Raw genomic sequence first — 27,584 nt, 5'->3', positions numbered from 1 at the left:
AAATTACATTCACATGCCATAAATGTGTTCAATTCAGTAGTCATAGGCTGTATGTGTGTATAGATTATATATAATTTGAGAATATATATTAGAAACACTGTCTAATTTCTGAACATTTTCTTTGCCCTGAAAAGAAACCTCATACCCACTAGCAGTGACCCCATATTTCCTGGTCTCCCAGCCCTACATAATCACTAATCTACTTTCTATTTATATGGATTTGTCTGTTCTGGACATCTAATTTGAGTAATACAATATGGGGTCTTTGGTGCCTGGCTTCTTTCACTTCATATAATGGTTTTAGGCTACTTCATGTAGTGGCATGCATCAGCGCTTTGTTCCTGCCTGTGATTGAATGATACTCCATTGTGTGGATGTGCCGAACGAGTTTGTCATCTTAAAGGGTAATTCATTTGGAACATCTGAGGGTGAGATGGTGGGAGAGTCAGGTGTCAGTATTAGCAGGAGAGGAAAGACATGGGCCTGCATCTCAAAAGGGATTCAAAGGCAGACATTTAGTCTTAGGAGTTGTATAAATTAGAAGTGACATTTAAAGATGGGAGAGTAAATGTGATCTCCAAATTGAAATGTACTTTTAGGTGGCTGCACTGGTTGCCAATAGATACCATCCATCTATTCATGTCCTCTGATGAAATTCATGGTAATTTTCATTTTAGCACAACTCAAGTTCATTCTGATACAGAAAAGTCAGTGAAACCAAACATACCTTTTGAATTACTCATTTTGTCTTGTTCCTATTATCATGAGACCTGTTTTTGAATACTTCACTCTAAATATGCTCTGTTGCTTTTCAAGAGCCCACTAATTTTGTTGGTTGGCAAATGATTAATATTTGAAATTTGGTACAAGTTGCTTCGACGTGTATATGTCTTAGTCCGTTTTCTACTGCTATAACAGAATACCACAAGCAGGGTGATTTATAATGAACAGAAATGTATTCGTCCCATTATTCTGGAGTCTGGAAGGGGTGAGAGCATGATAGCAGCTGGTGAGGGTCTTCATGCCGCATCATCCTCTGGTGAATGGTGAAAGGTGGAAGGAAAAGAGAACATGCAAGAGTGAGAGAAGAGAAAGGAGGCTGACCTCATTCTTTTATTGGGAACCCGCTCTTGAGAACACCGTTTATCAGTGAGGCTCTGCCCTAATCACTACCTAAAGGGCCCACTTCCCAGCACTGTCCATGGAAGATTAAGTGTCTCACTCATGAACTTTGGGGGACACGTTCAAACCATATCATTTAATTAACTTATTTCCAGAAAACATTGCTTTTTCCTTTGAATGAGTTAGGAAATTGTTTCATTCTGTCTGATTTTTTTTTTTAATTTAGTTTTTACTTTTATTTATCTTTTTTAGCTTTATTGAGGTATGATTGACATTGTATAAATTTAAGGTATATAATATAATGATTTGGTATACATACATTTTGTGAAATGATTACCACAGTCAAATTAGCTAACACCTCTTGTAGTTACCTTTTTTCTTTCTTTTTTTGTGATGAGACCATTTAGATCAAGCTTGTCCAACCCATGGCCCGAAGGCCACAATGTGCCCCAGGGTGGCTTTGAATGTGGCCCAACACAAATTGGTAAACTTTCTTAAAACATTATGAGATTTTTTTTTTTTTAAAGCACATCAGCTATCAGTAGTGTTAGTGTATTTTATGTGTGGCCCAAGACAATTCTTCTTCTTCTAATGTGGTCTAGGGAAGCCAAAAGATTGGACAACTCTGATTTAGACTCTTGTTTTAAACACTAACTGAGGGTTCTAAAAGTAAATCAAACAGCATATGCCAGCAGCTTCCAATGTGCTTGGTTATCATTTATAATTCTTGGTAAAGTTCAAACATAATCTTTTGTATCTCAAATAATATTCCTTGGCTTCTGCAGGCAGGATGTCTAAAATGTGTACTAACAATAACAAATTAATTTTAAATTTCCAGATGCTCTCTTGATGTATATTGAATGAACGGTGGCTTTTAAAGGTATTTCTCTTGCTGTACAGGAGTCAGGTTAATTGGTAGATTTTCTGAATTCTCAGAACTGACATTTAATCCATGTGTTTAGTGTTTTATAGTCTCCAATATTCAGTTTCTGGGTGGATGAGTTTCCATGTTGTTTATCTGCCAGCATTGTGATGTCATGAGAAGACTCTCCTGATATCACATCATGGGTATAATCTTGAACACTATAGCTCTATTTTGACAGAATCACCCTTTGGAAGTGGAATGCTCTAGACCAGAGAGGGTCATCCTGTTTTGTGCATGTGGCCAACATCTCCCCTTGTTTGATCTTGTATAGCTATTAGACACACTTTGCATAAAAACACAGGAGAGAGAATAAGCCTATATTTTTGCTTTTTTTCTGGGGCCCAGTGGCTAAACTACTCCTTAGAGAAAACAGACATGGTGGGATCATGTGCCTGGATGGTATTCCCTACAAGCATGTATTTCACTACATGCACGCGTTTACACAACCCCCAGGTACTCAATCAGTATGACTCACTCCAACTTACAAATCTATAGAGAGAAAATGAAACTATCTGTTGCCTTGTGGAATAAGGAGTAATATCAGAGTGGATTTTTAAAAGATGCTTAACTTTTTTCCTAGTTATATATTGTGGCTGGCACAGGTTTTCCTCTGTGTGCAGCATGGTCTTTTTATAGAGTTAGCCTTTCATTGTTGAGGAAGGAAAATGGCAAGAGCCAACTTGGTATCATATCATTGACAAGCTTCCCTGTTAGCCATTCCCAAACATTCACATGAGGTGGTATAGTGTCACTGAGTCCAGCACAAGGAGTTGGATTACTTACACACCAAACATAATCGTGCTGACTGCTGAGACCTCAGCATGTACTTCCCATTGCACACTGGAGCACTGCTTCAGAAGGCATGCATCTAGCCAGCCTGGGCAGCCCTTTATTCATGTTCTCATTTGCATCTTTGGTTACCAGAAATGGGAGAATCCTTTTAAGCAGTGTAATCTTGCTAGCCCTCTCTAGCAAAGAGTAGAGGTGGGCTGAAGTCAAGATCGACACAGCAATGTCGTGTTCCCTTGTGGCTTGCTGTCAGCAAGCTGTTACCCATACGTGCAAAAGGTTGTTTGAAGTGGGCTTGCACGTGTTTCCATAGCAGCAGTCATCCTAGCGATTTCACTCGTTTTTTGGACTTTTTTTTCCCTTTGCTTCTCTGTTTCCTGCTGATGCAGAATTAAATAAACAGCATATTTAGGTCAAGGAAAGAGATGTTTGCTAATATAGATGCTAGGCTAAGCATTCTGGGAGAGTGATTTCTTGCAGCAGATGAACATTCTTTGTGCCTCCCAGCAGCATCTGCAGCAGTGTGGCTGTCTGGCACTGTCTTTTTCATTTTGGGCAGGTTCTGAGATTCAGAACAATCCCAGGCAAATCACAGGAGCCGGCAGTTTTCCAGGAGCCACATGTAAATCTCTGCTTATTTGTTCTTTGGTATTAAGAGTGAAGCAATCAGCTAGAAAAACGATACTTTAAAGGTTTTGGTGCATCCGAGGTGTGTCATCTTGTGTTTGCACCACCCCTCCTGTTTTACACTCGGAGCCTGGGTTTTTTGTCAGGCTGTTGAGCAGGAGCGGATTCTAGTACGGCAGCTCAGAGCTTCCCTTCTGTTCTGGTACCGGTGACTGCTTGTCATGAAGATGGTACAGTGGGAGCCTGTTTCGGAAGAGCCAAGGAAGAGGATGTGGAGATGGAGTAGAGATTGCTAAAAATCTGAACATCCACACCTTGGGGATGGGTTGCACTACTAGTGTGATTCTGTTTAAAGGCATCCGCACCGTTTTTGAAAGAAACTGTGCTTATATGTGCAAACAGCAAGGAGAGAATAATGCCCTTGAATATACAGCATACAATTGGACAAAAGAAGATTCAGAACTATTGATCTCCTCCTGGCTGGTAAATGCTGTCTTGCTTAATTAACAAGTAGTTTAATCGTGTTAGAATAAACTGTTCTTTACTTGTAAAACAAATACATTTATTTATTTCAATGTACATATATATATATATGTAGTCTGTGTGTATATATGGATAATTAGTGGCCTTAAGATTAAATTATGAAGTGAGTGTTTGTATGTATGAGAATGCCGTGGATTGATCAAAGCTAAATACATACAGAGAAAGGAATAAGATATTTGATTAAAGAATAGTTTTCTAATGTAGCTTTATCAGCTTACATGTTCTTGTTATAGTCCTAGAAATAATACACGGTAAAGTGTATATTTAGGGTATTTTATATGTGAACCGTCTCCCAGTGGTAGTGAATTATTTAGCTCCTTTACATCCCAGTCTTCTAGTTGGCTAGGTTTTTCTTACCAATGGCTTATGGTCAGTCCTTTATTCAGGGGAGGAAATTTAAAGGGAGCATGAAATAAAACTATGATGGGTAAAAGACAAATATTTATAGTTTTATTTTTTTTAAACAATCCAGCTACTTAACATGTTTTGGGGCGAAGGGTCTTGAGAGTGAGAGGAAGTGCAGTTTGACATGACACTTCTGTGTTCTGTCCCTTTATCAGGTATGAAGAGGTGTCAAGTCACAGATGGGTGTGCCTCTTGTGGCTTTCCCACCAGCACCAGGCTTGTGGGGAGCCACATATGGGTCTCCTCCTCCCTCAGGATGCCTTGCCATTTTTCCTTCTGTTCTTATCACAGCTTTTGTCAAAATGAGTTGGGACAAATATATCTCAGAGTTTCTATGTGTGTGTCTTGCCAGCAGCTTCTTGGTACAGCGAAGCGTGCGGAAGCACTGAGACCTTTCCTGGCTGGTGAGGCTACCATCTGAGACTGAGAAGGTGGTATTGGCATGCCATATAGTCTTGTGATCAGATTGGGTGGCCTCAGCCTTGTGGGAACCCAGAGAGGGGATGTGTTTTATGGAGGTTCTTCTGTCAGCACTTACAATATGTGGGAGGAAGAAAGGAGAGCATCAGTCAAGACATCAGATGCATTTTGCAAGTCAGTGTTTTGTATAGTTGGAATTTAAGTGGTGCTATATTAACTGCTAAATATTTTAAGCTCTGATATATTTTGGAATATGCTTTTGTGAATAACTGGTATCAGAGATTAGAAGGACTAGCTCCTTATGGCACTCTGTTCCATTAGTGTATCCATAACCTGGAAGCCAGGAACCTACTTGGGCCAGTAATGGCAATGCCCCTCCCATGCGGCAAGCTTCTGCTCCCTCAGGCCAGACTCACTTGTCTTTGGTTAACCTGACTTTAAGGGATTCTGCATGTTTTTATTTTCTCATGTATTGCCTGGGAGAAGAGTAACCTGCTAGGGGCTCTGTCAGCGCTCTGGGTCTGGGATTCTGGAATACTGCTGTCATGCCTCCTGTCGGCTGCTCTCTGCCCACCACCACCCTTGCCTGCACTAGCAGGCTTTCCATGCATGTAGCAGAGGTGCTGCTGAATGGAAAGATGCACCCTCACTCCACACTGGTCTTTCTGCTGGTGTCCTTGCCCTCTGCAGCCTCTTCTCTGTGCAGCAGAGTGGCCCTTTGAAAAGAAGTCAGGCCATGTCACTCTTCTGCCGCTCAGGGTCAAATGCAGGATCAAATACAATGGCCTCCAGCCCCATCTCCAGCACTGCCTAGGACTCCCTCCTTCTCTTCATCTGGGTGCCTCTCTCTTTTCTGCTCCTTCCTCACCTCGCTCTGGGCACCCAGGCAGCCTTGCTGTTTCCACTTCCTAGGACATCTCCACCAGGAATTGCACTATTCATTGCCTGGTTTTTGCTCAGACCCCCTTCTCAGTGAGGCTCCTGTGACCCCCTGAAATGCCTCTGGCACACCCTTTCCCCAGACCCTGTGTAGTTTCTTCTTCACCTGATGTACTCTTAGTCCAGAATAACAGTGTAGGTGTAGTAATAGTCATTAGTAAGTGTTACGAAGAGTGTGCTTATAGTACAAGAACAAGATTCATGGCCAGGCATGTGGTGGCTTATGCCTGTGATCCCAGTGCTTTGGGAGGCCAAGGCAGGAGGATGGCTTGAGGCCAGGAGTTCAAGACCAGCCTGGACAACATAGTGAGATCTCATTTCTACCACCACCCACCCCCCCAAAAAAATTAGCCAGACATATGTTGGTGCATATCTGTAGTCCCAGCTACTTAGAAGGCTGAAGCAGGAGGGTTACTTGAGCCTAGGAGTTCAGGTTTACAGTGATCTGTGACTGCAGCACTGCACTCCAGCCTGGGAAACAAAGCAAGACCCTATTGCAAAAAAAAAAAAAAAAAGAATCTGATTGATGATTGGGATTTTTGTGTGCCTTATTCACTCCTAACAGCTAGAACAGTGCCTGGCTCTATAGTGAATGCTCAGTCAATGAGGGAATACTGATGAAATAGTTTTTACAGTCCTGAAGTTGAACTTGGAGAAGCTACCAACAAGATTAGTTAAAATCACTTATTCTAAAGCCAAAATGTGTGTTTTTTAAAAAATTTAACTAGCTCACTGTTAATGATCTCTCTGAGCCTGTTGACCATTCCGCTCCCTAGAGGTGTGCTTCTAACCCTTCTGTCACAGCACCACACCAAGAAGTTGTGTGGTTCATGGCTGAATGTCTGTGGGCTTGCAGCGGTAATGACTGACAAGTGGATATTGTCCAGACTACCTCTATTGAGACCTATGCAGGCATTTGGGGACCTTATTGTCCTTTAGTTTGAGCCACTTAAGCTATTTCTTAAGGGAGCCCTGCTCATTGGTCACCCCCACGCAAAGATAGGCAGACTATCTTCATATGTGGGTTTGCACCAGGGTTCTCATCTTGGGGAGGATGTCTGCCCTACCTCCAGCTCAGGTGGTGATCCAGCCTGTGATTCTGCCTGAACTGTCATCAGGTAAGAGCTGTATTTCACTTGCCCTCAGAAAGCATAACCCCCACTTCAGCTACTCAGTGTGTACCCAGCCTTTATGGATAGAATATAACATTCATGAAGGATGGCCTGAAGGCCTTGAAGCCACCTGTTATTCTGAAGATTCTGAATGTCCCAAATATCTATCCATCTGTTAGAGAACCACAGGCCTGAACTGCCTCATTTGTCCTCAGTGGAATTTCTGTTCCTATTTTTTTCCTTGGGCTATACCGAAGAACATCTTAAGAAAGTGGTGTCTATTATAAGGATGTTGTTGAGGACGTTGCTTACTTGTTATTGGAATGGCAAGAGGCACTTTGGATGGTGGGTAAGAGTGCTGACTCTGGACTGGGTGCTGTGGCTCACACCTGTAGTCCCAGCACTTTGGGAGGCTAAGGCGGGTGGACAGCCTAAGCTCAGGAGTTCAAGACCAGCCTGGGCAACATGGTGAAACCCTGTCTCTACATAAAATACAAAGATGAGCTGGGCATAGTGGTGCATGCCTGTAGTCCCAGCTACTTGGGATGCTGAGGCTGGAGGATCACTTGAGTCCTGAAGGTGGAGGCTACAGTGAGCTGTGATTGCACCACTGCACTCCAGCCCTGTTGACAGGAGACCCTGTCTTTAAAAAATATATACTGATACTGGAGCCAGAGGACCAGGTTTGAGTCTTCTTAAATTCACAACTTAATAGTTGTGTGACTTTGGGCAATTTACTTAACTACTCTGTTCCTCCGTTTCCTTATCTGCTATTTGTAGATAATAATGGTACTTGCCTCAGAAAGTTATTAAATTAGTGAATATGTCTAAAGTTCTTAGGTCAGTGTCATGCACATAAGTGCTAATTGTTAGCTACTATGCTTGTCATTTCTGATTTCTGGTGTTCCCTTTATGAGGAGCTCTGGAATAAATTTCTTCTCTTTGTAATATGGTTGTGCTTTCATGAGAACGACTTTGTTTTTGTTTTATATACATTATGGTTTGTGTAACTGATGCCAGCCAAGTCATCAGTTAACTGTTAAAGCTTATTTCCAAACATAGAACCAAATCCAGCAGGTATCTAGGCTTTTTCAAAATGACTTTTATATTGCCCTTCAACTTTGCTTATTTTCTTGTATTACCTGCCATTTTATCAGTCTGCTTTTTCTCCTCTGCTTGTTAAAATACTTTTAAATTTTATTATGTATATATGTAAGTAACTTTAAATCCTTTTGGAATAAGTTACAATATAAATTAAACGGTAAGGCTGGGCACGGTGGCTCACGCCTGTAATCACAGCACTTTGGGAGGCCAAGGTGGGTGGATCATTTGAGGTCAGGAGTTCGAGGCCAGCCTGGCCAACATGGTGAAACCTTGTCTCTACTAAAAATACAAAAATTAGCTGGGCATAGTGGCACATGCCTGTAATCCCTCCTACTTGGGAGGCTGAGGCAGGAGAGTTGCTTGAACCTGGGAGGCGGAGGTTGCAGTAAGCTGAGATTGCGCCATTGCATTCCAGCCTGGGGTGACTGAATGAGACTGTCTCAGAAAGAAAAAAAGATAACAGAGAAGCATATAGTGAAGAAAAAGCCTTTTTACCATCACTAAGGATGTCTCCAAAGTAACAAACAGATGTCTGGAGTGCAGGATTCGCTTTGTAAGACTGGGGCTGTTCAGGCTCCTACTGGAATTTATATTTAAACGGTGAATCAGCCACATGGTGGGTGCTACACTAGGAGATGTACTTATCTGGGCAGTTGTGGACAGGCTGAATTTCAAGTATAGGCACCTACATTTTGACTAGTAATTCTACCACAGTTGAGGGACAAGACTGATGTGGGAAGATTTTATTCCTGAGTATAGATTTTTCCGAAAGTATTTCCCCTTTTCTGATTACTTGACTGTGTTAGTTCAACTTATTTAGGAAGCAATCTTGATTGCTTATTTGTGCAGACTGTTCAAAAATGATGGGGATGCTGACACATGGGACCCACAGGTACTGCCTGAGGACAGGAAGGGATGGCTCAGCCCAGAGTTTCTAGTGGAGGTTGGGAAGCTTGAGCCGAAACAAAACACATTGTCAATTCCATTTTTCCTTGTCTGGACAAGTTTGTGGTGGGCCTAGCCTTATTGGCTAGGAGTGACCTATTTTACTCACAGCTAGCAATATCATATTCTACTTTAAGTAGCTGTGGAAGAATCAAAGAGCTGTTGGATTATTCTCAACATGTTCTGTTTTTGCCAATTATAACTGAAGTGGAAGAACTTGCTGGGTTAGAACTGGAACAGCAGCTAGGACCCTGTCAGCTGCTTAATGAAGAGCAGTGATACAAGGAACGTGCTTGTCGCAAGAGGAGAAAACGAACTTGTCTTCAGTTTCTTTTGTGACATGTTGGTATAATACAGCTATAATTTTACCTCTTGTAAATTAATATTTCATTTCTTTTTGCCTTATGGCCTTAAAACTTTGAAGTTTTTCATCTCTCTACCATTACAATATTTCCTAAATGTCTTCAGCATGTCTTCAGCCTTTATTGCTATTATAAACTTTTAACAGACCACTTTATCTCCGCAAACAGTACCAAAGGACTGAACAGGCTTTTCTATGAGAAAAACCTACGGGCTATGAAAATCCTGTAATTGATCATGTACTTATTTAACACTCATTTGTTGAATGTGTGCACTGTGCAAAGACAGCAGAGTTGAAGATGATATGCTCTCTCGCTCCTGAGAGCCCCCATCCTGCTTGTGTGTGTGTTTGGGGGTGGGGACAGGTGGGATCTCAAAGGCTGGCTGAGAGATAAGTGATATAATCAGTGACAAGGTATGTGAAAATGGAATAATAATCCTGTCAGCTGGAGGCAGGTGGGAAAAGTAGAGACTAGATCTTGATTATCTTAAGTGTTCTCATGGCTTTTTCTTGTACATTTGTATTGGTTTTATATGCTTTGAGGTGTCATGAAGGCCTGGAGTCTGCTTGGCTGCCTTCTGGTGCCAGAACACTTCTTGGCTCCAGGTCTGGTCACAGCAACATGGCTTTGGGTAGGCTATGTTTTCCATTTTATTTCTGATATTTTTCCTAATGATGCCTGGTGGATTTTGTTATCTGTTTTGATCACAACAGAAAATGGGCTGATGTTTTCAAGAAACAGTCTGCTCTGGTTCCTCGATCCATTTCCTGTGTCATAGCAGACTGCCTTGCTCTATTGTGGCTGCTTTTTGTGAGTGCAGCCAATGTGTGCAAGCACGAGAGAGGACCAGACCTTTCCCCAGTGCTTTGTTAAAATATACTGTCTTATTTATCAGTGGGATTCCTTTGTGTTAATGTTTATTGAGCTATGAACCAGTAATACACACTTACTGTAGAAACCAAGCATGCTAGTGTCCGGTAACCCAGAGGCAACCACTATATTAAACATCTTGAGACAACACTTCCAGATTTCATTCACATACAGCACTATTTATTAAAAAAATGTGACAAGTTGCAATGGACTGAATTGTGTCCCCCAATCCCAATTCATATGTTGAAGCTCTAACCCCGAACGGGATTGTGTTTGGCAATAGGGTCTTTAGGAGGTCATTAAGGGTACATGAGGCCATAAGGGTGTGGCCCTAATCTTACAGTACTGTGGCCTTATAAAAAGAGGAAGGGGGTCCTCCTGGGACCCCCCCCCAACCCAAGTGAGGACACTGGAAGAAGCCAAGACAGCCTTCACCAGGGCCTGACCATACTGGCACCTTGATCTCAGACTTCCAGTCTTAGAACGGTGAGAAAAGACATTTATTTCTGTTGCTTAGCCACCCAGTCTATAGTATTTTATATAACAGCATTGGCTGACTAAGATACAAGTGGAGTATAAGAGGAATGTCGTTATGTTATTTAGTCTTGTATCTTGCTTTAAAGAGACTCCACAATATATCCTAAACATCTGTTCATGTCAATGAATGGACATTTGTGTCTCATTCTTAATGGTGTCATTTCATTTTATGGATATAACATATTTTATTTGACCTATACCCTCTGTTTCATTTTCCTTTCCAATTATAAATGTTGTGATAAATATCTATGCATATATACTTTAAACATTTGTCCAATTGTTTTCTTAGCAGATTTCCAGATCTGGAGTAGGTCAAAATATATGTACTTGTTAAAGGATTTTTGTATGTATAGCCAGACTGCCCTCCAGAAAGATTATTTTGAGATTTTAAAAAATTCAGCATGAGAAAGTTTGTGTTTACCTCTTCTGACTTCAAGCAGTTTGTTTTCATTATTGCTATTTATGAGGCTGATGATCGGGTTACCTGTTGAACAGAATACAGTGACTTAGATTGCTGTATGCTTAGGCGAGTAACACAGTCATATCAGGGTTCAAATTAGCACTGATTTTGCCTCTGCTCCTGGAAGCATGACCATAAGCATTCTTAAGCATCCCAGGAGAGTTCTGAAATGTTCCATTGTAGGGGCTGGAATGTGTTTGTTCTGAGAGGTCTTCTTCCTTTTAGAGTTGCAATAGCTATTTGATGGATATTCAGAAGTAAAGAGCAACAGAAATACTGAGTAGAAACAGACAAATAAAGCTGCTACTGCTTTGCTGAAGTAGATTTCTGTTTCTCCCATGGCCTTAGTGAGAAGCAAAGACCTTTTTGCTTTACATTTTTTATTTTTAAATTTTATTATTTTTTTTTGAGATGGAGTTTCGCTCTTTCACCCAGGCTGGAGTGCAGTAGCATGATCTCAGCTCACTGCAATCTCCATCTTCCGGTTTCAAGCGATTCTCCTGCCTCAGCCTTCTGAGTAGCTGGGATTACAGGCACATGCCACCATGCCAAGCTAATTTTAGTAGAGATGAAGTTTCACTACGTTTGCCAGGCTGGTCTCGAACTCCTGACCTCGTGATCCACCTGCCTCTGCCTCCCAAAGTGCTGGGATTACAGGTGTGAGCCATCGTGTCCAGCCAAATTTTATTTTTTTGAGACTCGGTCTGGCTCTTTTCACCCAGGTTGGAATACAGTGGCGCACAATTTTGGCTCACTAAAGCCTCCGCCTCCTGGGCTCAAACCATCCTGCCACCTAAGCCTCTTGAGTAGTTGGGACTACAGGCAAGCACCACCATGCCTAGGTAATTTTTTGTATTTCTTGTAGAGACAGGGTTTCACCTTGTTGTCAGGCTGGTCTTGAACTGCAGAACTCAAGTGATTCGCCCACTTTGGCCTCCCAAAGTGCTGACATCACAGGTGTGAGCCACCACGCCCTGCCATGCTTTTTGCTTTTTAAAAGTAACATTTGTTGTCTTTTGTATTTAGAATATGTAAATATTGTAGAAAACTTAGAGACTACAAAGAAGAATAAGAGGAAAACAAAAATCACCCATAACCCCACAGCCCAGAAATCAAAGCTGCTTACTTTGTGGCTTATGTTTTCTGATATTTTTCTCTGCTTATGCAAATATTTAAAATGGAGTAACTGTCCATAAAAAGTTTCTGATGCATTTTTCACTTACCATCTTATTATGAGCATTTTTATGCCCATAATGTTCTGCTAAAACATGATTAACATATGTATAGTAGTTCATTGTAATGTATGTACTTGAATTTATTTAAATACTTCTCTGTTGTTCCGTATTTAGGTTGTTATAAATTGAGATTACAGAAGACCTCTTTACCCAAAAATCTGTGTGTGGATCTATAATTATTTTTGTAGGCTAGATTTATGAAAGTGAACTTGTGAAGGCAAGAATTAATTTTTTAAAGGCCTATTAAGGCATCTTGTTTTATTGTGTGATGATTGATCCTAGTTACATTCCTAGCAGCTGTGTTTTTTTAATATATGATCATGGCTAGCATCATTTTTTCCAGTTTGAGAAACAAAGGATATACCTTTCAAACTCTGAATCCTTCGTTATATTCATCAAGTGTTTCTCCGTTTGGTCATTGGCGTTTTGATTTTGTTTAATTTCTTTATGGTACTTATTTTACTAACTGGAGTTTGAATGTATATGGTATACATAACCATCTTTTCCTCTGTTCTTTCATTACTTTTATGCTTAGAAATTCTTGCCTATCTGAGATCAGATACCACTATTTTCTTTTGGAATTTGTTTGTTTATTTACTATTTGTCTTTTCCCCTCAGGGTTAGCAAACTGCATCTATGGGGCAAATCCGGACTGCATTCTGTTTTTGTAAATAAAGTTTTATTGCCACATAACCACACTTGTTTATTTTTATATTGTCTAGGCCTACTTTAATGGTGCCAGAATGGAGTCATTAGGACAGAGACTATAAATGTTATCAGCTGACCTGAAATATTTTCTAGCCGACTCTTTGCAAAAAGTTTGCTGTGCCCTGCTTTAGTAGATTTAGAATTTATTTGTATATATAGTTTGAGATCCTAATTTGATTTCCTGCTCTACTTTAACACACATTTTTCCCAGTCTCATGTTGAATAATCCGTTCCTTACTCTGTGGTTGGTGAGACTGTCTTTATTATATTTTGTGTTCTGTTATATACTAAGCTTTGCAGCCATTGGAAGAGAACCCTAAAGCCTTTCCCTTTTCCCTCACCCTCCATTTTTTTCTTTAGTATTCTCTGTGCACTATAGAAGCAAGCTATCAGTTATCCAGCTGTGTCAGTTTAATTGCAATTCAGGAAAAATGAAAATAAGAAATTTATGGAGAGATATAAATTCTATAATTTAAAGACATAATAAACAGACTGTACTGCATAAGTTGCTGAATTAAGTAATCTTATAAAACATATTGGTTAAGAGTCAGGAGCTAAGGGTTAAGGTTTAAGTGTACAGTTAATTATATTTGTAGGTTTGTTTCCTCAGTAAATAGCCTGTTCATAAAATAGATCAAGCTTGTCTTTATATGGACTCTCTGGGGCATTTTGATGAAAGAAAAATTCCAATGTGGCAGCTGCATCCTCAAGTAACCTTGATTTGAATCTACTTTTTTTTTTTTTGGTATATCCGGTCTTTGCTAACAAAAGGAGTCCTGGCAAAATATAAGCAAAGGTGCTAGCCATTTCCAAAGTCTATTCACATCTGCAGGAAATGTATCGGTACCTTTTTAGAGGAAGAGTGCATTCTGGTTTTCCTTTTATACATAATATAAATCCTAAGGATAATTAATTTCTTTCCTTAACTAGATTTTATAGTGTATATGAAGGTTTGGAAATGAATATATGTGTGTGAAGTACATGTGACTCTGTGTGTGTGTGGAGGGAGCGTTGGTCAATTCAGTACTGGAATATTGGATAAAGGTGTACTTCACTATTTTTCAGTTGTTAGTGAATAATGAATGACCTCATCCTAGGTTACATTTCAATCAGCATTTGTTTGTCTACCAAGGAAAAACACATATCCTCAGAGATTCAAAGTAGAAATGACTTGTGAACAGAAGCAGAGGGACCACTTGGAGCCAGTTGCCAATGATAGGTGTTTTCTCTGCTTCTTAAGTAGGTTCTGCCTTTGCAGAGTCTCTGTAGTGAGAGTGTTTGTGGGATTCTCAGACACAGTCCTATATGCTAAATACTTTTTACTCTTATGGATGTTTGGTATTCCCTGTGTGTTTCCTAGGCTTATGAAACAGGGAACAGGATTATCAAAGAATCAGTCTTGTAACTTGTTATTTCCCTGTGCTTTCTTTATTGTTGAACAACTGGAAGAGAACCCTGAGGTCTTTTCCTTGTTGTCCCCCAACTTCCATATTTTCTTCAGTTCTCAAACATCCACTGGATGCTTGGCAATTATAGGATGGTATGATATGAAGGAACCATAATCTCTGCTCTCAGAGGGCCTGTAGGCTGTCATGTGGGATATGGGCCATAATGGGAGTAAGCACAGGTACCACAGCACCTACAAGGGGCTCCTGGCAGAAGGATTTAACCAGGTGAAGAGGAAGGAGAGGGACATTTCTGCAGAGGGGGCAAAGTACCAAGGAAGAAGAGCTGAGTACTCCTTAGAGCCGCTAGTAATTCCACAGTGCTGGGGAAGGGGATGGTGGTGCTTATCAGGCTGGAGGACAATGGTGGGAGTACAAGGGTGACGTCACCCCTGAAGGGAGTAGTGTGTTCTGTGATGCTCAAGGAAGCCTGAGAAGCTCAGCCTTTGGAATGCTGCGTCCAGTTTGTGCAGAGCAGCACACATGAGCTGAGAAATTTGTGTTCAAGCCCGGAGGCCTGCAGGGCCCCAGAAGGGTAGTGTTAGATCCTCCTCTCAAGTCAGAGTGGGGTCAGAATCATAAAGGGAGAGACAGTGGGAGCAGGAGTGAAAGCTCTGAGCCCCACACAAACCCTACGACCAAGGGGATGACCAGAAAGGGTCAAACCAGAGAATTTTTATGGAGCTAGAATTTACTTGACTGATGCCCACTGGAAGTGAATGAGGGAGCAGGAGTAACAGTGCCCGTCTTCTGACTCCGAGGTAGTGGTGCCCTTGATCAGTTGCAAGCGCAGAGGAAGGACAGACGTAAGCATAGGTGGGGAATGGGGCGGAGAGATTGGAAGCTCACTCTTGGTCTTGCTAAGTTCTAGTGCTTGAGAACTTTCAGGTCGAGGACAGATCCAGCTTTCTCAGGGCCCTAACGTTCTTGCCAGTTGGAGTCCCTCTTTAAGAAAACGAATAGAAAATTACAAATACCAAATGAGGTACGGGACCGTGGGGGAAGCCCCTGCAAGGGAGCATGTGGATGCTTGAGCTTCGTTAACTTCCCAACCTGCCTCATGGCAGATTTTTCAGGCTGTCTTGTCCTCTCTGATGTCTCCAGGCTGTGTCTTCCTTGGTGTCAGAAAGGCCGCAGGTCCTCCTCTCTCAGCCATAGGCTGGTCATCATCTTGTTTTGACTGTGAGAGCTAATTAAGTTAATCCAAGTGTTACCTTAGTGTGATGTGTGGAAAGACTCATGCGCCCATGGCACGCCTTTTGACTTATCCACAGAAAAAGTTACCCTGCTACCTCTTCTCACACACAAGAGAAACTGAAAGAAAGGGCTTGTATGGGATAAGGGCTCCAGTCTGTGATCACTACCCAGAACAGAAAAAGGATGAAAAGATAGTCTTTCCATTTAGATTGTCAACAGGACTTGGTAGCCAAGTATATAATGGACATAGCACTCCCAGCTTTTCCATTATTAAAGAGTTCTGGGCAACTATTTTACCTAAAGCCCCCCCACTGAGGACAAAATTTCTAAACCAAATTTAAGTGGTTTCTGAATAGAGATTACAAGTGGTTTCATACTAGCAAGTAAATATAAGGCAGTATTTTCACTTGATTATCCCACTACTACTTACGAAGTGAATTCCATAGGTAGGAGTGGAGAAGATAACCGGAATCATTCTTTATTCTGCATCTTTCACAGCTCAGGCCGAAGGCCTTTCCTTGCTGGGAGGTGAGTGCTGATGCCGCCAAGGGTAAGGGCGTATTTGGGGAAATGCACAGAAGCCCCTTCTCGTCCTTTTTTGTCCTCTCTTCTGCTGCGCAGTGGCCTCTGGAACGCGCACTGCAGAGCCTCACTCTCCCACCCCAGGTGCTCCCAAGCTCCATCCTCACTCCTCTTTTTTCGGTCAGAACTTAACAGTTTCTGTGTGTGAATGACCTCAGCTAGATGTTAGGTTCTTACCCAATTTTTTTTTTTTAGACGGAGTTTTGCTCTTGTTACCCAGGCTGTAGTGCAATGGCAGGATCTCGGCTTACCGCAACCTCCGCCTCCTGGGTTTAAGCAATTCTCCTGCCTCAGCCTCCCGAGTAGCTGGGACTACAGGTGCACGCCGCCATGCCCAGCTAATTTTTTTGTATTTTTAGTAGAGACAGGGTTTCACCATGTTGACCAGGATGGTCTCCATCTCTTGACCTCATGATCCACCCGCCTCAGCCTCCCAAAGTACTGGGATTACAGGCGTGAGCCACTGCGCCCGGCCTTACCTGATTGTTTAAAAACCACACTACGGTATAAATAGCTAATAGACTTATATCTGACAAAAGGCATTTGCATTTTGAATGGGAATTCGTTAACTGCGGGTGGCACTGGAGGTGGATATGGGAGGTTTTGGGGCATTTTGTCATTCATTTCCAAGCTGCAGAACAAATGGAGTCTGTTTGCCAGCCCGTCTCTGTGCATGAGTTTCGGTTTTTATTTTGAGTGAGGAGGAGAATGCTTTTACTTCATTTTTTTTTCTTTCTTTTTCAAGTATGTGACAGTTTTCTGGAGCAAATTTCGAATGTTTAACTGCAGACGACATGAGATTTTTAGTGGTGGCCTACCCTGCTGTATCTTGCCACCTGCAAGCCACCGTCTACTAAACTCCTCTCCCAAGCCCTCAGGAGGAGAAGTTTGGGAATCTAGCACCTTGCTTTGAAAGGAGCTGAAAACATCAGCACATTGCATTGCTGAGCCTAACATCCTGATGTCTTGTATAGAGAGGACAGGAAGATATTCCTTTCTCATTCAGAGGCATGACCTACTGGGGTTCTAGATTCTGTTCAGAACTGAGTGTTGCATCTTCAGAAGGACACATCAGGGCAGGAGAAGACTCAGAGAAGGGCTGTGAGAAGGATCGTGGCATATTTATAATGAGAGTTGGTGGTAGGAGCCCCTTCTGTGTGTATTCTCTCCCAGACCCCAGAATCGGATCAGGTCATCTTGCTTTTAGCAAGCTGACTTAGGGGGCAGGTAGGATGGGTATTACGGCAGGCAGAGCCCTAAATATTTTAGCTACTCTCCGGAAGCATAGATCATTGTCTTATTGCTGCTTTCTCTTTCTTTTCTTTTTTTTTTTTTAAACCAGTTCTTTGCCAAATAGCAAGCCAGGGAGCACTCATGGTGCCTGGGAACTTTGGTGCAAGAAATGTGATACCGAATTTCCGTTTTCACTTTTCAGCCTTAGCATTTAGCCACCTTTTGGACTGGGCTGTTGTGTTACAGAAGGATATAGGCTTTTGTCCAAATTATACTCTTTGTGACCAGTTTTGTAAAACAAGTGGAAACTCTGATAGTTTGTGCAGATGCATGTTTATCAGGAAAACACTGGACACTGTCCAAAGGCAAAGTATGCAGGAACGGTCTTAATTTAAAAAACAACCTCTCTTTGCATCAGGAATTTAAGCACTTTTTCATTTTTATAATTTCGAATTGCCCTTTTCCTGTTAAAAAAGAAATATTAAAAGAAAGAAACATTGAGGATTAGTTTTAGTACTGTTTATATTGTCTGTCCTGCAACCCCAGACGCATAGGACTGGGCTCAAATCAGGCAATTAGAGAATCCAAGAGAAGGCCAGATGATCTGGAAACAAGCAAGGGAATTCTCATCCAAGAATTAAAACTATTTTTGCTTTTCTTGTTAAAAAAGGGTTGTTTTAGTATCCTCTCATTAGTCACCTTCGTGTGTGTGTGTGTGTGTGTGTCTGTGTGAGCATGCACGTGCACACACAGACACACACACATCTGTTCATAAGCTGCTCCTATGACTTGTGTTCCAGGCCACACACCCTCGGAACATGTGAACAAGAAGATTAATTAGTTGGAAAGACTATTCAAGGAGCTCAGGGAATTGCCACACTGGGCTTTTATTCCCCAAATCTGCAGTCTTAGCCTCCATTGCCAGTGACTCTTGAAGTTTGGGTTAGGTCTTTTTATTACAGGAGTCAAAGGGGGAGTTGATACGAATCGTTGACTTCCTGTCTGCTATCTGCAGTTAGGTGATTCTCGTAGCCCAAGTGTGATTCTGAGCTTACTTCCCTTTCTCCAACCCCAGGGACACTGTAGTTGGCTTCTCTACCATCCACTTACCATGAGTTTGGGATTGCAAACTAATTTTGACAGTAGCCCAAAGTGAAACACCATTGGGAAGATGAGCCTGGTTGCTCAGACACACAGGGAAATCTGGAAGGCCTTGAATTGTCTGTACCTTCAGCTTTCTCCATGACTATCTGGCAAGCAGTGGAGGGTGAGCTGAGGGGTCCTGATGAGCCTGTGCCTAGAGTTTAGCAGTTGGTCGATTGGGGCTGTGCAGCCTCCTTTTGAGAATGTTGCTTCTCCGTGCCTGGGTGGGTGATGGATTGGAAGAGGCCAGGTGGGCAGGGTAGAATAGGGGGCAGACCTAGACTATGCTTCCTGTACGTGCTGTCCTCATTCATGGTTTTCACCAGGTCTCTTGGGTTGGAAATTCTTAAGAGTTTTAGCAGCTTGGCGTGGGATTCTACCTGCATGATTCAGATGGAAACCAAGGCAAGAAGTGCTGTAAGTGCACCCAGGGTTAAAAAGGGTTGTCAAGTGCTCCGCCCATAATTGTTGCCAGGTCTCTATGCCTAGATATGTAATCAGTGTTAATGGATACCCAGAGGGTGAGCACAGTTTACACCTTGAGGGTAGGGTGGGTCCTACCTTCAGGAGGCTTCCACTTCATTTAGTGAATTGAGTAATGTGTGCTGGGGGTGTGTGGGGGCTGCCCGCTGTCTGGCTGCTCTGATGATGCATGCCTGCCAGCTGCCATCACCCTTGCCCCAAGGCTCCACCGTCTATCGTAGCCCCACCTCAGCTGTTCTCATCTGTGACTCATTCACAGAGGTCCACCAAGTACAGAGGAAAAGCTGAGGGAATGCCAGTGTCACATGCATGACACCCTCACCATCACACCATGGATATGTTTCTGTAGTTTGCAGCAAATCTTGGAAAAGCAGAATGGTCTCAGCCCTGGTCTGAGAAAATCCCCGGGACTTTTACAGAGATGATCCTGGGGATTTAGCAGAATTTGCTGTGTTGGTGAAGGGTGGGGCTGGGCCAGTGCCACACTTTGGCAGAACAGACCCCTCCTTAACTATGGGGCTGGAAAGCAGCATGCTTCTCAGTTGTTCTCCCAGAATCCCCACATGGAAGTGTTTTCTATTGTATAACAAAGATGTACGAAGTCAGGGGGTGGCTATTCTTTACTACCTAGGGCTGGAATTGCAAGCCAGCAATGCACAGAGACAGAAAAATAATTCCCAGGAAAAGCAGTCCAGGCTGCACATGGCAATCCCTGGAAACACTCTGATGTGGATGGAGTGAGGGAGAGAAGTGTCGAGAGACCAGTGAAGGATGTCAGAAGAGTGGGTGGTTTTGAAGACAAACCTCATTTCACATCGAAACTGGTCTGCTCTTCTTTCACACATGGCAAATAGGAATCTCGTGGCCAGCCAGGAGATTTACTGTCTGCCCTTGGAGGAGGTCTTCTTTACAGATGTTTAGGGAAAGCAACTCTGAGGTGAGGGGCTCAGACTGAGCTGGTCAAATAAAAGGCTTTAATTAGAAATTTGAGCTGATTTGATGAGTTCTTTTTTAACTCCAAGTTTTCATATTGTTTGCTTCTGGGCATGGGGTGGGCGAACCCTGCCTGAATAACAAGAGGAAAGAGGTGATCCACAGAGGCCCCAGCTCAGCGATTTCACAGTGTTCCCTTTAGTTCCTGAGATGTGTGGGCCTGCAGGCAGCAGGCGCAGGTGCCCTGTGAAGCGGTGTGTTTTAGAGTAAGTACCCTGTGAGTGTCCGCTGCATGCACTGACCACACATTCAAGGAGCCCTCTTTTCCACTGTCCTCTTATAGAAACCCTGGATAGTCAGCACATCTCCCTATATTCCTTTCCCGTTCCTGTTTTGGGAGGGGAGCACGTGTCTTTTCTTGCCTTTTTTCTGTTGCACCAGCTGAGGAATGAGTACCGATTGGACTTAGTATGCAAGGAGCTTCTTTGGATTTGAGAAGACTCACATTTTTGGGGGTAAAAATGTTGTTTGCGTTACCGTTGGCCGAGCAACTTAATTCCAAGTTATTATAATAAAAAATATAAACAATGAAACCAAGGAAGGTAAAAGATTAGATTAGGGGTGTCCAATCTTTTGGCTTCCCTGGGCCACATTGGAAGAACTGTCTTGGGCCACACATAAAACATACTAACACTAATGATAGCTGATGAACTTTTAAAAAATCACACACACCCAAAATCACATAATGTTTTCAGAAAGTTTACGACGTGTGTTGGGCAATATTCAAAGACATCCTGGGCCACATATGGCCCACAGGCCATGGGTTGGACAAGCTTGGATTAGATTATCTCCTCCAGGTCAGAAATTCTTTGATTTTGAAATTGATTGTTGGAATATATGGCTAATATAAGGACCTGTAAGGCACAGTCCAGTTGGAGTGTGAAATATACATTTGTGAAGAGTTACACAGTTATGTAATATTAGTATTGATCTTAGCTCAAGATGGCTTACAAGGTAGAACACAAGTCAGCTAGCGATGAATTGCTGTTTATATGACTTGGGATCTGGAAAAAGATGTGTGACTGCTCTCTAGTTGTGTTCTGCTTTGTGCCATGGACACAGTGTGAGTGAGAAGGATGGGTTGTGGTAATTACCAGCAGCACCTGTATTACTGAAGGCTCTGTCCTTGGCCAGCATCCTCTTTTTAGGTGATGTCATTCACTTTCATTGTTTTAGCCACCACCTGCTGATATGTGGTCTTCTATGTTTACATCTGAAGCCCTATACCTCATCCCAGTGCATATATGGCCATATGCCATCTTCTATGTAAAGCCCTTTAGTGACTTCCCACTTAGCTGAGGTTGAAATCTGCAATCCTCAATATACCTATCAGGGCCAACAAGGCCCAGTATGATCTGCACTGTGCTTACTCCAGCAGGCTCATCGTGTGCTGTTCTCCCCTGGACCACTGCACTGAAACCTCATGGGCCACTGTTCAGCTCCCCAAGGAGGGCAGACTGTTCTGTGCTTCAGGGCCTTTGCACATGATATTTCCCCACCCCTCAATTTGCACTGACTCAGCTACTCTTTATTCAGAATTCACTCTCTTTCTTCTAGCCATGTTTAAAAGTATGTTCCTCAAAGGAGGCTTATTTAACTTAAGACTAGGTAAGCATCTTCTACTTTTCTTTCATTGCACTTAACACAATTGTAAATAAACTAGTCATTGTGTCGCTAGTTGTTTACTGGTTGATTTCACTGAGTTCTTTGGGTATGCTTGTAGAAAGCGTGGATGGTCAGCACATCTCCTAATACTCCTTTCTTCCAGCCTGCTGGCTGCTGTATATGATCACTCACTGTAATGTTATTACTTCACATGGCACCCCAGCATTAGCTTTACATGAGTGAAATAAATTAATAGAAACAATCTGCAAACAAAGACTTTCCTAGGGAATGGTGTTTTGTTTCTGTCATGATGTGACTTGGAGTCTGTAATGACTGATGGGCCTGCATATGTGTCTGTCTAGCAGATACACTTCTAACGGCCCAATTCACATCCTAGTGATTTTTTTCCCCATGTGTACATTTCGTTAGAGCACCTGGGTCATTTATGCAATTTCCTGTTTGTCCAAGGGTAATAACCATATCTCACTAACTTAGAATTTTTCACTTGTTTACAGTGAACAGAAAAGCAAAATTTAAGTGTTTAATATTTTTGAGCTTCTAGAATATTTTAATATGTAATAATTATATATTTGACACAAAGAATTGGTTACCATATATATGTTTCTATTCTTTTTGTAGATGTCATACAAAAGAATGTATGGAAAGAAAAGAGAAGAGGAACTACCACTTGATAAACAGACAAAAAAAGACATTAGGAGCACAATTAAGATGAATGAACAATGAATTAATTGATCTTGAACAGGGATGTAATTATATATTAGATATATAATTATATAATTTATACAGTCATATCTGATTATATGTGATTATATATGGGTAACATGATTATATGTAAATATGGGATGAATACACTGAACTTTCTGGACACACGTTGCTTTGTCGCAGAAGAAGATTCAAATTCGAAAAGTAATTCTCTGGGTAGGATTGGCACTGCATTTCTCAGCCTTAGCACTGTTGACATTTGGGGCTAAATAATTCTTTGTTGAGGAGGCTGGTTTCTGTTTCTGTATTGTACCATGTTTAGCATCATCTCTGGCCCTACCCAGTATATGGCGGTACAATCCCCCTTCTGCAAGTCATGACAGCCAAAAATGCTTCCAGATAGTGCCAAATTCCCTGGAGGAGGCTAAATTCACCCCAGTGGGGAACTGCTAGATTAGAATACCTGATGCTGCAGATTACAAAGGAGAAGTGCTCACAACAAGCCCATGTGGGTAGAACAGTTTCCATCCTAGGAGATGGTGTGCACTCCAGCTTCTGTTGGGACTCATGCCAATAGCCCTTCACCTGCAGTAGACTTTTCTAAAGTAGATAGTCTAGTCCATTGATTAAATTTTTTCAAATTTGAAAGCCTTTTTATTTTAATATATGTCTTATTCTTTAAGGACCATCCCAAACCCAACTTTGTGAATTGAATTGCCTGCACGCTCACATTATAGCTATGATGATATTAAGGTATGTTGCTGAAAGTAATGGGCCAGGCGCAGTGGCTCATGCCTGTAATCCCAGCACTTTGGAAAGCCAAGGCCGGTGGATCACGAGGTCAAGAGATTGAGACCATCCTGGTTAACACAGTGAAACCCCATCTCTACTAAAAATACAAGAAATTAGCCAGGCGTGGTGGCACGTGCCTATAGTCCCAGCTACTCCGGAGGCTAAGGCAGGAGAATCACTTGAATCCAGGAGGCAGAGGTTGCAGTGAGCTGAGATTGCACCACTGCACTCCAGCCTGGGTGACAGAGCGAGACTCCGTCTTGAAAAAAAAGTAATGTCGTAATACTTTTTTCTCTTTGAGGTGCAACTTACTTACTTCCTTGAATTTTCAACATAAGCAAATTTTACTTATTAGATACATAATGCTAACTGCAGTGAGAGAAAACATTTAATAAACTTTATAAAACTATTTTAATTATTTTTTTCCTCTAAATGATCATAAAGGGACTATTAGTTTCTATATGGAGTGACGAACTTTTCCTCTTAGCATTTTTAGAGACAAAAACACTTCCTAAAATCTTTCCCCAGCATTCACTTGGACTCAGCACTAACAGCAGGCTTGCGTCAGTATCTTGCACTTAGCTGTCTCTTCTAGCCATTTGGTTGTTATGTTGCCTGTCTGTTCACTCACTTGTGGTAGACATGGAAATCTGGTGTAGTCATAAACTGGGCTGCAGCTTGTAGAATATTGTTTGCAGTGATCTTAGAGGTTATGTAGCCCACTGCCATATTTCTCAGATACTCAGGGGACACTAACATCTGGCTTTAATCCTTTTGGTGAGTTGGGAAATGTGTTTTGGTTTTGGTCAGTCCTGAATAGCGGGAATTGAACTACTGAGAAGTATTCTAGTGAAGACATGTTGTTTCCCATAGTTACTGCCTTCCTTCGCTGATCACAAGCCCATCAGTCTTCCTTTCTCTATCATGGTTTGTCATTTCAAATTGTTTCTTTCCAAGACAGTTAGCCACCTAAATAGTAGACAGACACTCTCATGTAAATTATATGCCTCTTCCTAGGAACAATTTTAAATATTTCCTACCTCCCAAAGGCTGCTGTGAAGTAGATTTGAAGGCAAGTGTTACTCTGCTTAAATTGTTTCTCATGTCACATAATGAGATAACAATACATGGTTAGAAAATCCGAGAATTAGGAATTTGGAGTCTCACACGGGGTCTGTAATGATCAAGTTACCTACCATCTCATGCCTCTGTCATTTACCCAGGAATTGTGCTGGTAATTGGTGTATTAACTATCAGATACCTATATTTACCTTAGAGTAATTATTTTTATTATGCATATGTCGTGGAAAAGAGGCTGTGTTTTACACTTCTCATTGAGGAAGCAGAGTCTACACTCCTGACTATAGATTGCGGCTATCTTCATTCTCATTCCACCTACCTTTTTGGCTTTCTTTCCTGCTTTCCCACGCCGGGGGTGCTGCTTTACCTAAAGTCATGCTGTTTCCCAAACACACCATGCTCCTCCAGCCTTCCACACCTTTCTGGATATGTACTTCTTTTTTGCTTGAACACCTTTTACTCTCTTCACTGCTTCAGAACATCTTGCTTATCCTTCACGACTTTTCAAGTTTGCTCCCTGGGCCAGCAGCATCAGCTGAGCTGTGGATTCTCAGCTGCTATATTAGTCTGTTGTCCTGTTGCTAATGAAGACATACCTGAGACTGGGTAATTTATAAAGGAAAGAGGTTTAATGGACTCAGGGTTCCACATGGCCGGGGAAGCCTCACAATCATGGTGGAAGGTGAAGGAAGAGCAAAGACGTGTCTTACGTGGTGGCAGACAAGACGGGTATGCAGGGGAACTGCCCTTTATTAAACCATAGATCTCCTGAGACGTATTCATGAGAACAGCTCAGGAAAAACCCTGCCCCATGATTCACTTGACTCCCACCAGATCTCTCCCATGACACGTGCGGATTATTACAATTCAAGGTGAGATCTGAGTGGGGTCCCAGAGCCAAACCATATCAGCTGCATTCCAGACCTACTCAGTAGACCTACCCACCTGAAGGGATGCAGGGAGGGGAGGCTCATGGTAGCTCCAAGGAGGGGCTGGGGGAGATCGGAGTGCCCTTAGGGGGCCAACACACCCACATAGACCTCCTTAGCTGGATCATCTGAGAGAGGATCAGAAGAGGGCCCAGTGGGCTGTTTTAACAAGCTCTTTAAATGATCCTGACATGATAGAGTTTGGGAACCACCACTTTTTAGACACCATTCAAATAGCACCTCATCTCCTGAAGCTTATCCTGGTAACTCCTCAACGGGTAGTCACCCATCCCTCCTGTTGTGGCTTCTTTTTTTTTTTCTCTATTAGTTAGGCATGGTAGACCAACTGCTGTAGCTTTACACTGTACACGTTTATTTCTCACATGTGCCATGATCCCACTGAGTGTACATGCGGTGGTCTTCATGTGATGGTTAAGGAGCCTACCTTCTTAGATCTGTGGCTCCTGCGTAGCCAGGGCCTCAGCCTCCTCCAGATTCCCCGCACCCAGTGCCCCCAGAGGTGCAGAGAAAGCAAGGATGATCAGGCAACATGTTCTGTGACTGTGCCTGGACTCTGCGACCTTATTTATTTATTTTTAACTTTTTTCTTTCTTGGGCCAGAACCCAGTGACATAGTTTCAGCCTAATTGCCAAGGAGATTGGAAAGTTGACTGCCTAGGAAGAAGAGACAGGATTGGGAATTGTCTAGTCCAACACTTGCCACTAAAAATATGATATTTTTATATATGTTTATATGTAATTTATATTTATACATATAATTTTACAGTTTCTGGTAGCTACATTAAAAATGGTAAAAAGAAACAGATAAAACCAATTTTACTAATATATTTTGTTTAACCCAGTATATTCAAATGTTATTCAGTAAGTAATCAATAAAAAAACTCTTAATAAGATATTTTACATTCTTTTTGTCATACAGAGTCTTTGAAACCCAGCATGCATAGCACATCCAACTTCAGCTAGCCAAATGTCATGTAGCCCTGTGTGGCTAATGACCACCATATTGGACAACACAGGTCTGGATACTCATGTCACACTTGTGATTGAAATTACTTGTTTGCATCCCTTTTAGTCCGCTTTGAGCCGTCTTACTCCTGAACTATATCGTGTGTTCCTTATTTCCCAATCCTTGTGCAGTGCTCTGTGGTTAAGAAATGCTTGCCGAGTGAGTGAGCAGGGAAGGAATTTAATGTGTGAATCCATCTATTCATGAATGGATGAATGAGTAAATACAGGAGAGCGTTCCTTTCGGTTCAGCTACTGTAGTGAGAGTCTTAAGGTGTTCTCTTTTGTGATTAAGTGCTGGGTCACACAGTATGACACAATTAGTATCATGGTAGAAAGATAAAGTGAGCCCATTAACTGTGGTGCTCACATGCATTGCTGAATTGCAGAGAGTTTGAGCTGAAAGGGACTTGACCATGGGATTGTCTGTCCTCATTTTTGTGGATGTGTGTCCCTGAGATAAGTGGAAACGTGGAGGTGGCACATCAGCCTTGGGAGCAAATCTGCCAGCACTTTTGGTTGCCTTAACTCTCTTGCAATGAATCTAGAAGTCCCACGTTTTTCCCCAAATTAATGAATAGCTATAAGCTATAGTAGTATGTGCTGTAGTTATTTCAAAATGAGATGTCGGGGAACATGTTCTTTAACATAATCTCAATTTTAAAATGGTGCCAAACAAAACTTGATTAAATGTTTTTGTTTATTTTACTGTCTTTTCTTCAAATCTTATACCAGGGAATAGGCAAGCTCATGAAAGTTATATCAATACAGTATCTGAGTAACAGATTCTGTTTAAAAGGAAAATGATAATACATTAAGCCTGTAATACTGGATGGACATTATTTTTATTGCAGTGAATTGTGAAGAATACATATGGAAGATGTGACTTCTGCATTTTTTTTTTTTTTTTTTTTTTTTTGAGACGGAGTTTCGTTCTTGTTACCCAGGCTGGAGTGCAATGGCGCGATCTCGGCTCACCGCCACCTCTGCCTCTTGGGTTCAGGCAATTCTCCTCCCTCAGCCTCCTGAGTAGCTGGGACTACAGGCACGCACCACCATGCCCAGCTAATTTTTTGTATTTTTAGTAGAAACGGGATTTCACCATGTTGACCAGGATGGTCTCGATCTCGACCTCGTGATCCACCCGCCTCGGCCTCCCAAAGTGTTGGGATTACAGGCGTGAGCCACCGCGCCTGGCGACTTCTGCATTTTTTTTCTCTTATGGTGGAGAGAAAGGAAAGCCTTAGAAA

At 42.0% G+C, this 27,584-nt stretch overlaps 1 protein-coding gene across 33 annotated transcripts in view; it reads left to right on the top strand.

The window, feature by feature from the left end:
- DOCK9 (dedicator of cytokinesis 9) overlaps positions 1 to 27,584 on the top strand; it is a 295,684-nt gene that overhangs the window by 66,753 nt on the left and 201,347 nt on the right. For 22 of the 33 annotated variants that reach the window (XM_035293171.3, XM_035293157.3, XM_078372763.1 and 19 more), the window contains exon 1: positions 3,613 to 3,946. The exons of the other annotated variants lie outside the window; for them this stretch is intronic. In XM_035293171.3, the coding sequence (XP_035149062.1) occupies positions 3,785 to 3,946 (162 nt within the window). In that variant the 5' untranslated portion in view covers positions 3,613 to 3,784. Of the gene's footprint in view, positions 1 to 3,612; positions 3,947 to 27,584 lie in introns of those variants that run through there. 33 annotated transcript variants of the gene reach the window in all.

Source organism: Callithrix jacchus, chromosome 1, assembly GCF_049354715.1.
Source record: "Callithrix jacchus isolate 240 chromosome 1, calJac240_pri, whole genome shotgun sequence".
NCBI classification, from domain to species: domain Eukaryota; kingdom Metazoa; phylum Chordata; class Mammalia; order Primates; family Cebidae; genus Callithrix; species Callithrix jacchus.
This window is presented reverse-complemented; position numbering and strand designations above follow the sequence as displayed.